The following is a 14384-nucleotide window of genomic DNA, read 5'->3' as shown; positions in this document are numbered from 1 at the left end:
CAAGAAAATAACAACAATACATTAAAAATATTCCTTAACCAGAATATAACTTAAAGTAAAATATTCAATATAATTTCGGTTACAAGTTTTCATTAAACTTTAAATTCAAAGTTTAAATCTTTAAGTAGAAGTATTTTCTTGGAAATAAAATCCAGGAAAATTTAAATATTTCTTATAATATTTGTTAACTGAAATATTTTCAAAAATTAATTCTCTTATCTCAAATACTTCTTTTAGCATATCGGGGGTAAAGCCGTATGAACGGGAGATGTCTACCAGGGATACGTGAGTGGACAAAAGGGTGGGTATGTGATACGTCTCCGACATATCGATAATTTCTTATGTTCCATGCCACATTATTGATGTTATCTACATGTTTTATGCACACTTTATGTCATATTCGTGCATTTTCTGGAACTAACCTATTAACAAGATGCCGAAGTGCCAGTCTCGTTTCTCATTGCTTTTGGTTTCAGAAATCCTAGTAACGAAATATTCTCGGAATCGGACGAAATCAACGCCCAGGTTCCTATTTTCACCGGAAGCATCCAGAACACCCAAGAGCCACCAGGGAGGGGGCACAGGCCCACCAAACCACATGGCGGCGCGGCCAGGGGGGCCCGCGCCACCCTATGGCGTTGGACGAAACCCACAGAAACCTTCCAGAGCCGCCGCCATCGCGAGGCCAAGATCTGGGGGACAGGAGTCTCTGTTCCGGCACGCCGCCGGAACGGGGAAGTACCCCCGGAAGGCTCCTCCATCGACACCGCTGCCATCTCCACCGCCATCTTCATCACCGCTGCTGCTCCCATGAGGAGGGAGTAGTTCTCCATCGAGGCTCGGGGCTGTACCGGTAGCTATGTGGTTCATCTCTCTCATATGTGCTTCAATACAATAATCTCATGAGCTGCCTTACATGATTGAGATTCATATGATGATGCTTGTAATCTAGATGTCGTTATGCTAGTCAAGTGAGTTTTACTTATGTGATCTCCGGAGACTCCTTGTCCCACGTGTGTAAAGGTGATAGTGTGTGCACCGTGTGGGTCTCTTAGGCTATATTTCACAGAATACTTATTCACTGTTGAATGGCATAGTGAGGTGCTTATTTATATCTCTTTATGATTGCAATGTGTTTGTATCATAATTTATCTATGTGCTACTCTAGCAATGTTATTAAAGTAGTTTTATTCCTCCTGCACGATGTAATGGTGACAGTGTGTGCATCCGTGTTAGTACTTGGTTTATGCTATGATCATGATCTCTTGTAGATTGCGAAGTTAACTATTGCTATGATAGTATTGATGTGATCTATTCCTCCTACATATGCATGAAGGTGACAGTGTGCATGCTATGTTAGTACTTGGTTTAGTCTTTTGATCTATCTTACACTATAAGGTTACTAAAATATGAACATTAATTGTGGAGCTTGTTAACTCCGGCATTGAGGGTTCGTGTAATCCTACGCAATGTGTTCATCATCCAACAAAAGTGTAGAGTATGCATTTATCTATTCTGTTATGTGATCAATGTTGAGAGTGTCCACTAGTGAAAGTGTAATCCCTAGGCCTTGTTCCTAAATACTGCTATCGCTGCTTGTTTACTGTTTTCTTTGCACATTACTGCTGCAATACTACCACCATCAACTACATGCCAGCAAGCTATTTTCTGGCACCGTTGCTACTGCTCATACTTATTCATACCACCTGTATTTCACTATCTCTTCGCCGAACTAGTGCACCTATTTGGTGTGTTGGGGACACAAGAGACTTCTTGCTTTGTGGTTGCAGGGTTGCATGAGAGGGATATCTTTGACCTCTTCCTCCCTGAGTTCGATAAACCTTGGGTGATCCACTTAAGGGAAAACTTGCTGCTGTTCTACAAACCTCTGCTCTTGGAGGCCCAACACTGTCTACAGGAAAAGGAGGGGGAAGTAGACATCAAGCTATTTTCTGGCGCCGTTGCCGGGGAGGAAAGGTAAAAGGTGCTCACACTCCGGATCTCGGCTACTAAGCTATTTTCGCCGTTGTAAGTACTCGAAGCTATTTCCTTTCGATCCTGCAATTGCATCTTTTTGTTTCTTGTTTACACTAGTTAGGCATAATGGAAAACAACAAAAATATGAGAGATCTTTATGAACTTTATCTTGAATTAGGACATGATGTGTTTGAAGAAAGAATTAAAAAACCCATGGAACTTTATATGCATGCTAATGGGAATGTCATTAATATGAATGCTTTGAACACTATTGTTGCTAATGCTATGGAAAATTCTAAGCTTGGGGAAGCTGGTTTTGATGAGCATGATCTTTTTAGTCCCCCAAGCATTGAGGAGAAAATTTTCTTTGATGATACTTTGCCTCCTATTTATGATGATTATAATGATATTGGTCTTTTGGTGCTACCTACTATGGAGAGTGAATTTGATTATGATTACAATATGCCTCCTATATTTGTTGATGAGAATAATAATGATAGCTACTTTGTTGAATTTGCTCCCACTACAACTAATAAAATTGATTATGCCTATGTGGAGAGTAATAATTTTATGCATGAGACTCATGATAAGAATGCTTTATGTGATAGTTATATTGTTGAGTTTGCTCATGACACTACTGAAAGTTATTATGAGAGAGGAAAATATGGTTGTAGAAATTTTCATGTTACTAAAACACCTCTCTATGTGCTGAAATTTTTGAAGCTATACTTGTTTTATCTTCCTATGCTTGTTACTTTGCTCTTCATGAACTTGTTTATTTACAAGATTCCTATGTATAGGAAGCATGTTAGACTTAAATGTGTTTTGAATTTGCCTCTTGATGCTCTCTTTTGCTTCAAATACTATTTCTCGCGAGTGCATCATTAAAACTGCTGAGCCCATCTTAACGGCTATAAAGAAAGAACTTCTTGGGAGATAACCCATGTGTTATTTTGCTACAGTACTTTATTTTATATTTGTGTCTTGGAAGTTGTTTACTACTGTAGCAACCTCTCCTTATCTTAGTTTTGTGTTTTGTTGTGCCAAGTAAAGTCTTTGATAGTAAAGTCAATACTAGATTTGGATTACTGCGCAGAAACTGTTTTCTTTGCTGTCACGGATCTGGGCAAAATTCTCTGTAGGTAACTCAGAAAATTATGCCAATTTACGTGAGTGATCCTCAGATATGTACGCAACTTTCATTCAATTTGGGAATTTTCATCTGAGCAAGTCTGGTGCCATTTTAAAATTCGTCTTTACGGACTGTTCTGTTTTGACAGATTCTGCCTTTTATTTCGCATTGCTTCTTTCGCTGTGTTGGGTGGATTTCTTTGTTCCATTACCTTCCAGTAGCTTTAGGCAATGTCCAGAAGTGTTAAGAATGATTGTGTCACCTCTGAACATGTGAGTTTTTGATTATGCACTAACCCTCTAATGAGTTTGTTTCGAGTTTGGTGTGGAGGAAGTTTTCAAGGATCAAGAGAGGAGGATGATATACTACGATCAAGAAGAGTGAAAAGTCTAAGCTTGGGGATGCCCCGGTGGTTCACCCCTGCATATATCAAGAAGACTCAAGCGTCTAAGCTTGGGGATGCCCAAGGCATCCCCTTCTTCATCGACAACATTATCAGGTTCCTCCCCTGAAACTATATTTTTATTCCATCACATCTTATGTGCTTTGCTTGGAGCGTCGGTTTGTTTTTGTTTTTGTTTGTGTTTGAATAAATTGGATTACATCATGCTTGTGTGGGAGAGAGACACGCTCCGCTGGTTCGTATGAACACATGTGTTCTTAGCTCATAATATTCATGGCGAAGTTTCTTCTTCGTTAAATTGTTATATGGTTGGAATTGGAAAATGATACATGTAGTAATTGCTATAAATGTCTTGGGTAATGTGATACTTGGCAATTGTTGTGCTCATGTTTAAGCTCTTGCATCATATGCTTTGCACCCATTAATGAAGAAATACATAGAGCATGCTAAAATTTGGTTTGCATATTTGGTTTCTCTAAGGTCTAGATAATTTCTAGTATTGACTTTGAACAACAAGGAAGACGATGTAGATTCTTATAATGTTTACAATATGTCTTTTATGTGAGTTTTGCTGCACCGGTTCATCCTTGTGTTTGTTTCAAATAACCTTGCTAGCCTAAACCTTGTATCGAGAGGGAATACTTCTCATGCATCCAAAATACTTGAGCCAACCACTATGCCATTTGTGTCCACTATACCTACCTACTACATGGTATTTTCCGCCATTCCAAAGTAAATTGCTTGAGTGCTACCTTTAAAATTCCATCATTCACCTTTGCAATATATAGCTCATGGGACAAATAGCTTAAAAACTATTGTGGTATTGAATATGTAATTATGCACTTTATCTCTTATTAAGTTGCTTGTTGTGCGATAACCATGTTTTCTGGGGATGCCATCAACTATTCCTTGTTGAATTTCATGTGAGTTGCTATGCATGTTCGTCTTGTCTGAAGTAAGAGCGATCTACCACCTTATGGTTAAGCATGCATATTGTTAGAGAAGAACATTGGGCCGCTAACTAAAGCCATGATCCATGGTGGAAGTTTCAGTTTTGGACATATATCCTCAATCTCAAATGAGAAAATTATTAATTGTTGTTACATGCTTATGCATAAAAGAGGAGTCCATTATCTGTTGTCTATGTTGTCCCGGTATGGATGTCTAAGTTGAAGAATAATCAATAGCGAGAAATCCAATGCGAGCTTTCTCCTTAGACCTTTGTACAGGCGGCATAGAGGTACCCCATTGTGACACTTGGTTAAAACATGTGCATTGTGATGATCCGGTAGTCCAAGCTAATTAGGACAAGGTGCGGGCACTATTAGTATACTATGCATGAGGCTTGCAACTTGTAAGATATAATTTACATGATACATATGCTTTATTACTACCGTTGACAAAATTGTTTCATGTTTTCAAAATCAAAGCTCTAGCACAAATATAGCAATCGATGCTTTTCCTCTTTGAAGGACCATTCTTTTACTTTTATGTTGAGTCAGTTCACCTATTTCTCTCTACCTCAAGAAGCAAACACTTGTGTGAACTGTGCATTGATTCCTACATATTTGCATATTGCACTTGTTATATTACTCTATGTTGACAATTATCCATGAGATGTACATGTTACAAGTTGAAAGCAACCGCTGAAACTTAATCTTCCATTATGTTGCTTCAATGTCTCTACTTTGAATTATTGCTTTATGAGTTAACTCTTATGCAAGACTTATTGATGCTTGTCTTGAAGTGCTATTCATGAAAAGTCTTTGCTATATGATTCACTTGTTTACTCATGTCATATACATTGTTTTGATCGCTGCATTCACTACATATGCTTTACAAATAGTATGATCAAGATTATGATGGCATGTCACTCCAGAAATTATCTGTGTTATCGTTTTACCTGCTCGGGACGAGCAGAACTAAGCTTGGGGATGCTGATACGTCTCCGACGTATCGATAATTTCTTATGTTCTATGCCACATTATTGATGTTATCTACATGTTTTATGCACACTTTATGTCATATTCGTGCATTTTCTGGAACTAACCTATTAACAAGATGCCGAAGTGCCAGTTCCTGTTTTCTGCTGTTTTTGGTTTCAGAAATCCTAGTAACGAAATATTCTCGGAATCGGACGAAATCAACGCCCAGGTTCCTATTTTCACCGGAAGCATCCAGAACACCCGAGAGCCACCAGGGAGGGGGCACAGGCCCACCAAACCACATGGCGGCGCGGCCAGGGGGGGCCCGCGCCACCCTATGGCGTTGGACGAAACCCACAGAAACCTTCCAGAGCCGCCGCCATCGCGAGGCCAAGATCTGGGGGACAGGAGTCTCTGTTCCGGCACGCCGCCGGAACGGGGAAGTGCCCCCGGAAGGCTCCTCCATCGACACCGCTGCCATCTCCACCGCCATCTTCATCACCGCTGCTGCTCCCATGAGGAGGGAGTAGTTCTCCATCGAGGCTCGGGCTGTACTGGTAGCTATGTGGTTCATCTCTCTCATATGTGCTTCAATACAATAATCTCATGAGCTGCCTTACATGATTGAGATTCATATGATGATGCTTGTAATCTAGATGTCGTTATGCTAGTCAAGTGAGTTTTACTTATGTGATCTCCGGAGACTCCTTGTCCCACGTGTGTAAAGGTGACAGTGTGTGCACCGTGTGGGTCTCTTAGGCTATATTTCACAGAATACTTATTCACTGTTGAATGGCATAGTGAGGTGCTTATTTATATCTCTTTATGATTGCAATGTGTTTGTATCATAATTTATCTATGTGCTACTCTAGCAATGTTATTAAAATAGTTTTATTCCTCCTGCACGATGTAATGGTGACAGTGTGTGCATCCGTGTTAGTACTTGGTTTATGCTATGATCATGATCTCTTGTAGATTGCGAAGTTAACTATTGCTATGATAGTATTGATGTGATCTATTCCTCTTACATATGCATGAAGGTGACAGTGTGCATGCTATGTTAGTACTTGGTTTAGTCTTTTGATCTATCTTACACTATAAGGTTACTAAAATATGAACATTAATTGTGGAGCTTGTTAACTCCGGCATTGAGGGTTCGTGTAATCCTACGCAATGTGTTCATCATCCAACAAAAGTGTAGAGTATGCATTTATCTATTCTGTTATGTGATCAATGTTGAGAGTGTCCACTAGTGAAAGTGTAATCCCTAGGCCTTGTTCCTAAATACTGCTATCGCTGCTTGTTTACCTGTTTATCAAGCGTTACTACTGCTACAATACTACCACCATCAACTACACGCCAGCAAGCTATTTTCTGGCACCGTTGCTACTGCTCATACTTATTCATACCACCTGTATTTCACTATCTCTTCGCCGAACTAGTGCACCTATTTGGTGTGTTGGGGACACAAGAGACTTCTTGCTTTGTGGTTGCAGGGTTGCATGAGAGGGATATCTTTGACCTCTTCCTCCCTGAGTTCGATAAACCTTGGGTGATCCACTTAAGGGAAAACTTGCTGCTGTTCTACAAACCTCTGCTCTTGGAGGCCCAACACTGTCTACAGGAAAAGGAGGGGGAAGTAGACATCAGTATGCATGATCGCGGAGAAGGCAGTGATTGGTTTGGTTCTTATACTGGGCCTCGCACCAAGGAAGTGTGGACGGAAAGGTACGTCCGATTGACAATGAGGATAAGTTCTCTTACGTAAAAAGTAACGCACATCTAAAGAGTGTACCAAATTATAGCTTGTCACTCTCTGTTCCGGGAAGGGAACTACGAACGCGGCAGGAAAGGAACTTCGTGAAGTTCTGGGAAGACTGGCGGGCATAGTTTTCAGAATAATATAAACTTTTTAAAGAAATGTTTGCGAAACATGCATTGACCTGAGATCTTCTGATCAATGGTTGTAGCTAGTGCATCAAACACCTCTTATTTTGAACTTGTTGAGTACCTTTTTACTCACTTTCCTTCTAAACCCTTGCTAGACTGTGATACCTAAGAGGAGGCCTACACGAGGCGAATATGACTTGGTCTACGAGGAGCCAGACTTGTCCGGAGGTGTCGAAGGGGTGGACTATAGGACAGTCTACGGCACCGAAGAAGTGGGGGCGGGGGAGTAGAGTCATGCAATAGACATAGTTGAGCGGAGCAGCGTAGTGGCTTACCTAAATAAGTTGTTGAGCTCTCATAATGTCTACCTTAGTAGTTATGAGTTGTAATAATACCTTGAACAAGTTTAACTCCTAATGGTGTTCTCATTGGACTTGTGAGAATACTGAGATGCTTGTGAACATATGGTTTGTAATAATAATGTGAAGTGCTTATGACTTGCAATGTTTCTGTTGTATCATAGTGAGGGATGTGATATTTGTGAAGAAGCCCCTTCATAAATATCGTATCAACAACTTATATACTACAAAATGAAATGGTATGCTCGGTCACCGCACCACGTCTGCTGAAATATATTAGCTAAAAATTCAACTATATATATTTATGTCTAAATTCTAATTGTATATAATGACCGAAACAAAACTGGCAGCACGTACGTTACTCATGTAGCGTGTGGAATGAGCATGTGACCAATAAAGATAGTAGTTGGAGCATCTCTAACAGAGCCCGTTAATGCTGCCGGAACTGAATTTTTCCGGCGGATTTACGGGTTCAGGCCGAAAGCTGCACATACTAGAGCCTGAATCAGCGGCTCGGCACGAAAAAGTTTCTCGATGGCCCGAGAAACTCCTATTTAACCAGGTCGGGGAGGAGAGTTCTGTTTCGAAACCCTACTCCCCTCTGCCGCATCCGCTCCTCCACCGCGAAAACCCTCGCACTCCGGCGAGGAATTCCGGCCGCTCTCTCGCGACCTCTACTCCGCTCCCCATGGCTCGCGCAGCAAGATGCGGTAGGGGAGGCGGCCGTATTGGTCAAATTAGGTAGGCGGGTCGAAGGATTAGTAGTTAATTTATGGTTTACATGTTAATTATGTTTGCATGTAGCATGATCGAAGCATCGAACTCGTTGCATTTCGCAAGTTCATCGCCAAAAAATTCCCGCAATGTTTGATATTTTTTTCAGTTCACCGTTTTGATTTCTATTCTGCGTCTCGAGTAAAATCAGCGAAACCCTAAAATTCGGGAGACTGAACTCACCGTTTTTATTTTCAGCGAGGGCAATTACTGCTAGAGATGCTCTAACATGCTTACACAACACGCTACCAGTATCCAGACTGGTCGCATGTGCGGGCCGGCACATAACTAGTACACCGGTTACTAGTGGCGTGTTAGGGCCACGATTAGTAACCAAATACACATGTGACTAAGTTTTTTACGGTCTTTGACTTAATTAGGAAAAAATCCCAAACTAAGTTTTTCCAAGTTATAAATTAGGTTTCCTGGAAGGATGGTACACATTTTTGTATGCATGCCGGTTGACTACCATAAGAATATGTTGCTAGGCGCCAAATTTGACTTGGTCAAGGAAAACTACTTAACAAGTGATTATTCGGTTAAAAATTAGGTTGCCGTAGAAGACAAACTTACACGGAATCGAGAGAAACAAATGTAAATGGTATGTGTTTTGCAAAAAAAAAAGAGTAAAAGATATGTCTTGTGTTGTGTATATATGCTATTGACTAACTACCGTAAGAAAAGTTTTTTCTATTCTCAGTTGACTTGACTGGAATTATCAAAAGTTCCAGTCGATTCAAAAAGTGCAATTATGGTTTAGGAAAACTGTAATCAAATGAGACAGACACAGACCCCATTAGTAAATAACAACTATTATTGTCCCCGTATATGAACATATATGCATAAGCGCATACTGGTTTACACAATCATGCAGGTGGTATATGTGTACAGATGTCAAACGTAGGAAGTATACATGTATGATGTGAAGCAAAGCTACGCTGTCGGGTAGGAAGGCTGCATGGCGAGTCCGCACAGGCCTTGCTCGTCAGCAATGTCCCTCTCCATCCTGATGAACCCTTTCTCGCCCCAAGTCGTGCCCCACGAGTTCTTCATCACCCAGTACTTTGTCCCGTCTCCAGCTACGCCGTACCCGACCGCCACGATGCCGTGGTCGAGCTCAGTGCCGCAATCGCCGGAGAGTATACCGCCCTTGTAGAACCGGAAGAGGTTGTCCCCTCCGTCGAGTGCAATGGACACAGGCTGCGCCGCCACCGCCTTCTGCAGTGACTCTTCGTCGTTAGCCGGCACGTCCTCATAACCTGTGATGGATGCGGCAGATTTGGACTCCTTGTTGGAGTTGCAGCTGCCATCAGTGCCGGTGTAGGGGTAGTTTCCCTCGGTGGTGAGTCCACCATTGTCGATGATGAACTCGAAGGCATTGTCCATGAGCCCACCCTCGCAGCCCTGGTCCATGCCGTCGACGTCACAGTCCACGAGCTCCTGCTCCGACAGGGAGATCAGTTTCCCAGTGCTCAGCTTCACGATGCCTTCCACGGACCCCACCGTGGAGAAGGCCCAACAACAACCTGAAATATTCCAGTTACACACATGTTGGTAGTTAGTCACTGACGATAACAGATCAAGAATGTCTCAAAATATTGTTATCAGGTAGCAGAAATTTTGCCATTTTGACAAACTAAGAACTGTTCAAGACATCTGAAAAAATAGCTGAAATTGTGGAAACTTTAGTAATTTCAGTGGCGCGCATACTATTTCTAAGATCAACTTTACGAAACATGGTGTCACGTAATCGTGTGAATATGAGCTTACCACATTGGCCTTGGTCTTTGATGGGAGTGACTGCACCTTTGGTTCTCCAGTCCACAGAAGTCGGGAGAGCGTCGAGGCTAACGTTCGCATACTTGAACCCTGTAGTCTTTCCCTTGTTGCCACCCGCCGGTGCCTTATACCCTGTGTATTTAGCCTTGAACTCATCTTCGGTGATATCCGCGAACTGGTTCGCCTCAAGCCAGAACTTGTCAGTGCCAGAGTTCACCGACTCAATGAACGCGACGTTGGCCTTGAACACCTCGAGCCGCCTTGCTTTCTCAGCATCATCGTTGTACACACGCCCGTACTTGGCCATCCACTCCTCGTGCCTTGCCACAATGGACCGATCCTCAGCCAGGTCTCGCGCCGCTTGAGCGCTAAGCGCGCAGGCGCACACGAGGATGGCGACGAGGAAACCCGGTGAGTAAGCCATGGTCGGCTGTGGTAGAAGCTGGAGTTCAACCGCGGTGGAGGAGGGTGTGTGTTTCTTGTTTGATGATCGTTGGGGGGCGTAATGTGGATCATATATATGGAGACATGAGATATGGGATGTACCGCCGGCTGTGTTTTGAAGTGATGATATTCGCGGTAGGCTGCGTGCCGTGAGAGAACGTAGGGAAGATAAATTCTTGGTAAACAAAGCCATGGATTAGCCTTGGGGGTGAGCTGAGAACAACACCGTCTAGTCTATTAATATTTCAACTGACGATGCTGAACGTCTAGTTTGCTTGTTAAACAAAAATACGTGCAGATTACGGCCGATAATTTAAGTACCTGTTGAGGGCGAGAGATTTAACTCAGGCTCATCGCTCACTAGTCATTATTAATGATTTGTAGTGGTAGTTACCTTTGGTTGGAATTTATATTTTTTTTAACAGAAACGTGGTTCGATTTCAAGTGTGTAGTGCACGTATATAGGCATCAATTGCGCTACGGCAGTACTCGGATACTGCCCCCTCCTCTTCTATGGCGCCGCTAGGGGGGCGCCCACGGAGAAGGGGGAGGGGGGCTCCCGCATCCTCTACCGCGCCATCAACCATGCTGCGCGGAAAGGCGAAGCCTGGTCATCGCTCGCAGCGGCGGGCACTTCTCCTCCCCCGTGCACATTGCGTGTGGGAACAATGCTGGCCAAGCACCCCCGCGGGACGGCTTACTCGCGCGGAGCGGTGCGTGGGGTAGCTGATGCACGGAGGATGGCAACCCTCCATAGTTCCTGTGGTGGAGGTTCGTTCCCAGGGCGGTGGGCCCTGGATTCGGTGGTGGCGGCGCGCCTCCTAACGGGGTTGGTCGTCTTCCTTGGCCTCCTCGTCGATGCATTCACTAGTGGTGGAGGACATGGCAGCGCTAGGCCTTGTGGAACGGGTATCGGTTTCGCGCAAAGTAGAGTCTCTAAGGGAAACCCTAGATCCTCGGATCAGTCGATGGTGGCGCTGTCAGCATCATATCCTTCTTGGAGGCATCGCCTAGGAGCTTCTTTCTTGTGGTCGATCCTCATCTCCTAGTCCGGGAAGCTCCGGGGGAAACCCTAGATCTAGGTCACTCAGAGGATTATGGCGGAGTGCGGCGTCATTTATCCCCTTTGGGGGTATTGTTTATGGAACTCATATTGGCTGAAGGGGCTCTGAGGTGGAGCGGTTTGCATCTGCCTCATCAACGACAGCGAGTCTCAACGGTGTGGCGCAGCGAATTCTCGGTGTCAGACGTAACATGATAGTCCCGCACAAGGCGGGTGCTCTGCGTGGCGTCATGGTGGCGTTGGCAGGATCTTATGAAGACTATGCGGATATTAACCATGAAAAAATTGGCAGTTCGACTGTGGTGACGGCTTTTTTAGCATCTACATGAGGTGTTTGCCTACAATTTGCTAAACCAGATGACCGCTGTCTCAGGCATGCAATGTTTCTGGTTGCTAGCTGGTGTAGGTATTTTATTGTTTTCAGAGCATAAGGCTATGTTGACATGATCTTCACCTATTGTCGGGTTGTAAGTGTTGTGTGGAGACCCTGGATTTTTTATGTATGCACTTTATATGTTTTTTGTTAAATAAATTAACAGAGAAAGTCATATACATCTTTTCAATTCAGAAGTTGGAGGTCTCATTTCCATTTCAAAAAAGAAAATATTGGCTCAAATTTCACGGTCCAAATATATAAACAATATACATGATTTGAGCTTCCAGGAACAAAACCGAGATGAAGACTGCTCAAACGGATGTATGACAACATGCCTCTAAATTCTCAAAAGTAAACGGAATGAGAACACAACTTGAACGACATCTCTAACTTAAAACATAATCGATTGTAGATCAAAGAAACGGCATTATAGCTTTGTGCAAGGGACAAAACACTCACCGTTATTTAGTCGTTTTGGCTATGTAAAAATAACAAGATTTTTAGCAATAAAAATGCTTCTCTTATGCAGGTTATATATCGGTGCACAACTACGTTCCGTTTATGGTCGTCTCAGCATAACGAACTTTTTGTAAAGGTGTCTACAAAGTTGGAGGATACTTTTACCCTACACTAATGGCAGCATATCTATAAATTGGTTTTCCATCTCCATAGGCGCTCTCATAGGCCATGATTAATTACTTATGGAAAGCCTTAAGTTATTTTCTCACGCATCTCATTTATGCAGATGCTAGATGTAATACTTAAACCTTTTATGTAATAAAGCACCCTTTATATAAAAAAATTACGTCGCAGCAGAGAAACACATGCAACTCATAAGAAGCCCCAACACTCACCATTAGCTTTGGGCCTAGATTCCAGCCAACCAGCCCCCACCCTCCTGCCTCCTCTACCTCATTGTCGCCATGCCTCGCGGCCAGGCAAAGCCTGGTCGTCGTGATACGTCCAAAACGTATCTACTTTCCCGAACACTTTTGCTATTGTTTTGCCTCTAATTTGTGTATTTTGGATGCAACTAACACGGACTAACGCTGTTTTCAGCAGAACTGCTCTGGTGTCTCGTTTTTTTGCAGAAATCCAACTTTCAGGAAAATCCTCAGAATTTATGCGAAAGGTCCTATTTTCCCAGAATATTGACGGAGCCAGAAGGGCAAGCCAGGTGGGGGCCCGAGGCCCCCACACACTAGGCCGGCGCGGCCCAGGAGGGGGGCGCGCCGCCCTATTGTGTGGCCGCCTCGGCTGGCCCCCGACGCCCTCCTTTGGACTACTTAACGCCTTCGACCTAAAAACGCACGAGGGTTAGAAGAAATCGCCAGAAGACATCCAGTACGCCGCCACCATCGCGAAACTCCGTCTCGGGACCAGAAACTCCGTTCTGGCACTCCGCCGGGACGGGGAATTGGAGGAGATCATCGCCATCATCACCACCGACGCCTCTCCATCGACCAGCCATGTTTCCCCCATCCATGTGTGAGTAATTCCCCCGCCGTAGGCTGAAGGGGATGGTAGGGATTGGATGAGATTGGTTATGTAATAGCATAAGATTGTTAGGGCATAGTGCCTAGTGTCCGTAATTGGTACTTTTATGATATTGTTGCAACTTGTTATGCTTAATGCTTGTCACTAGGGCCCGAGTGCCATGATCTCAGATCTGAACATGTTATCAATTCATGATGATATTCATTGCTTTATGATCTTACCTGCAAGTTATATACACGTATTGTTGTCCGGAACCCGAGGCCCCAAAGTGACAGAAATTGGGACAACCGAAGGGGAAGGCGGTGATATGAGGATCACATGTGTTCACAGAGTGTTAATGCTTTGCTCCGGTACTCTATTAAAAGGAGTGCCTTAATTTCCAGTAGATTCCCTAGAGGCCCGGCTGCCACCGGCTGGTAGGACAAAAGATGTTGTGCAAGTTTCTCATTGCGAGCACGTACGACTAAATATGGAACACATGCCTATTGATTGATTAGTACTTGGATACCGTTTTATTATTATCTGCAAATGCCCTGCTTTGATTGTTACATGAGTTTCTCTCATCCATGCAACGCCCGTTCATCCATCCCTGTGCCTACAGTATTTTAATCCTGTTGTTTACTATAATCACTACTGCTATCTTTGTTACTCTGCTGCTGTTATTTCGCTATTGCCACTGCTATAAAACTGTTACTACTGATAAACTCTTGCGAGCAAGTCTGTTTTCAGGTGCAGGTGAATTGACAACTCCGCTGTTAAGGCTTT

The 14384-nt window shown here is 43.4% G+C and overlaps 1 protein-coding gene across 1 annotated transcript; it reads right to left on the bottom strand.

Annotated features, from left to right (window-relative positions):
- Positions 1–9388: 9388 nt before the first annotated feature.
- LOC127310490 (senescence-specific cysteine protease SAG39) lies at positions 9389–10663 on the bottom strand. Its single transcript, XM_051341160.2, has 2 exons — positions 10231–10663; positions 9389–9986 (listed from the first exon to the last, which is right to left on the bottom strand). Exons 1-2 carry the CDS (start codon positions 10661–10663, stop codon positions 9394–9396), a joined length of 1026 nt encoding a protein of 341 aa, XP_051197120.1. The 3' UTR covers positions 9389–9393.
- Between the last annotated feature and the right edge of the window lie 3721 nt (positions 10664–14384).

This window comes from Lolium perenne, chromosome 6, assembly GCF_019359855.2.
Source record: "Lolium perenne isolate Kyuss_39 chromosome 6, Kyuss_2.0, whole genome shotgun sequence".
NCBI lineage: Eukaryota > Viridiplantae > Streptophyta > Magnoliopsida > Poales > Poaceae > Lolium > Lolium perenne.
This window is presented reverse-complemented; position numbering and strand designations above follow the sequence as displayed.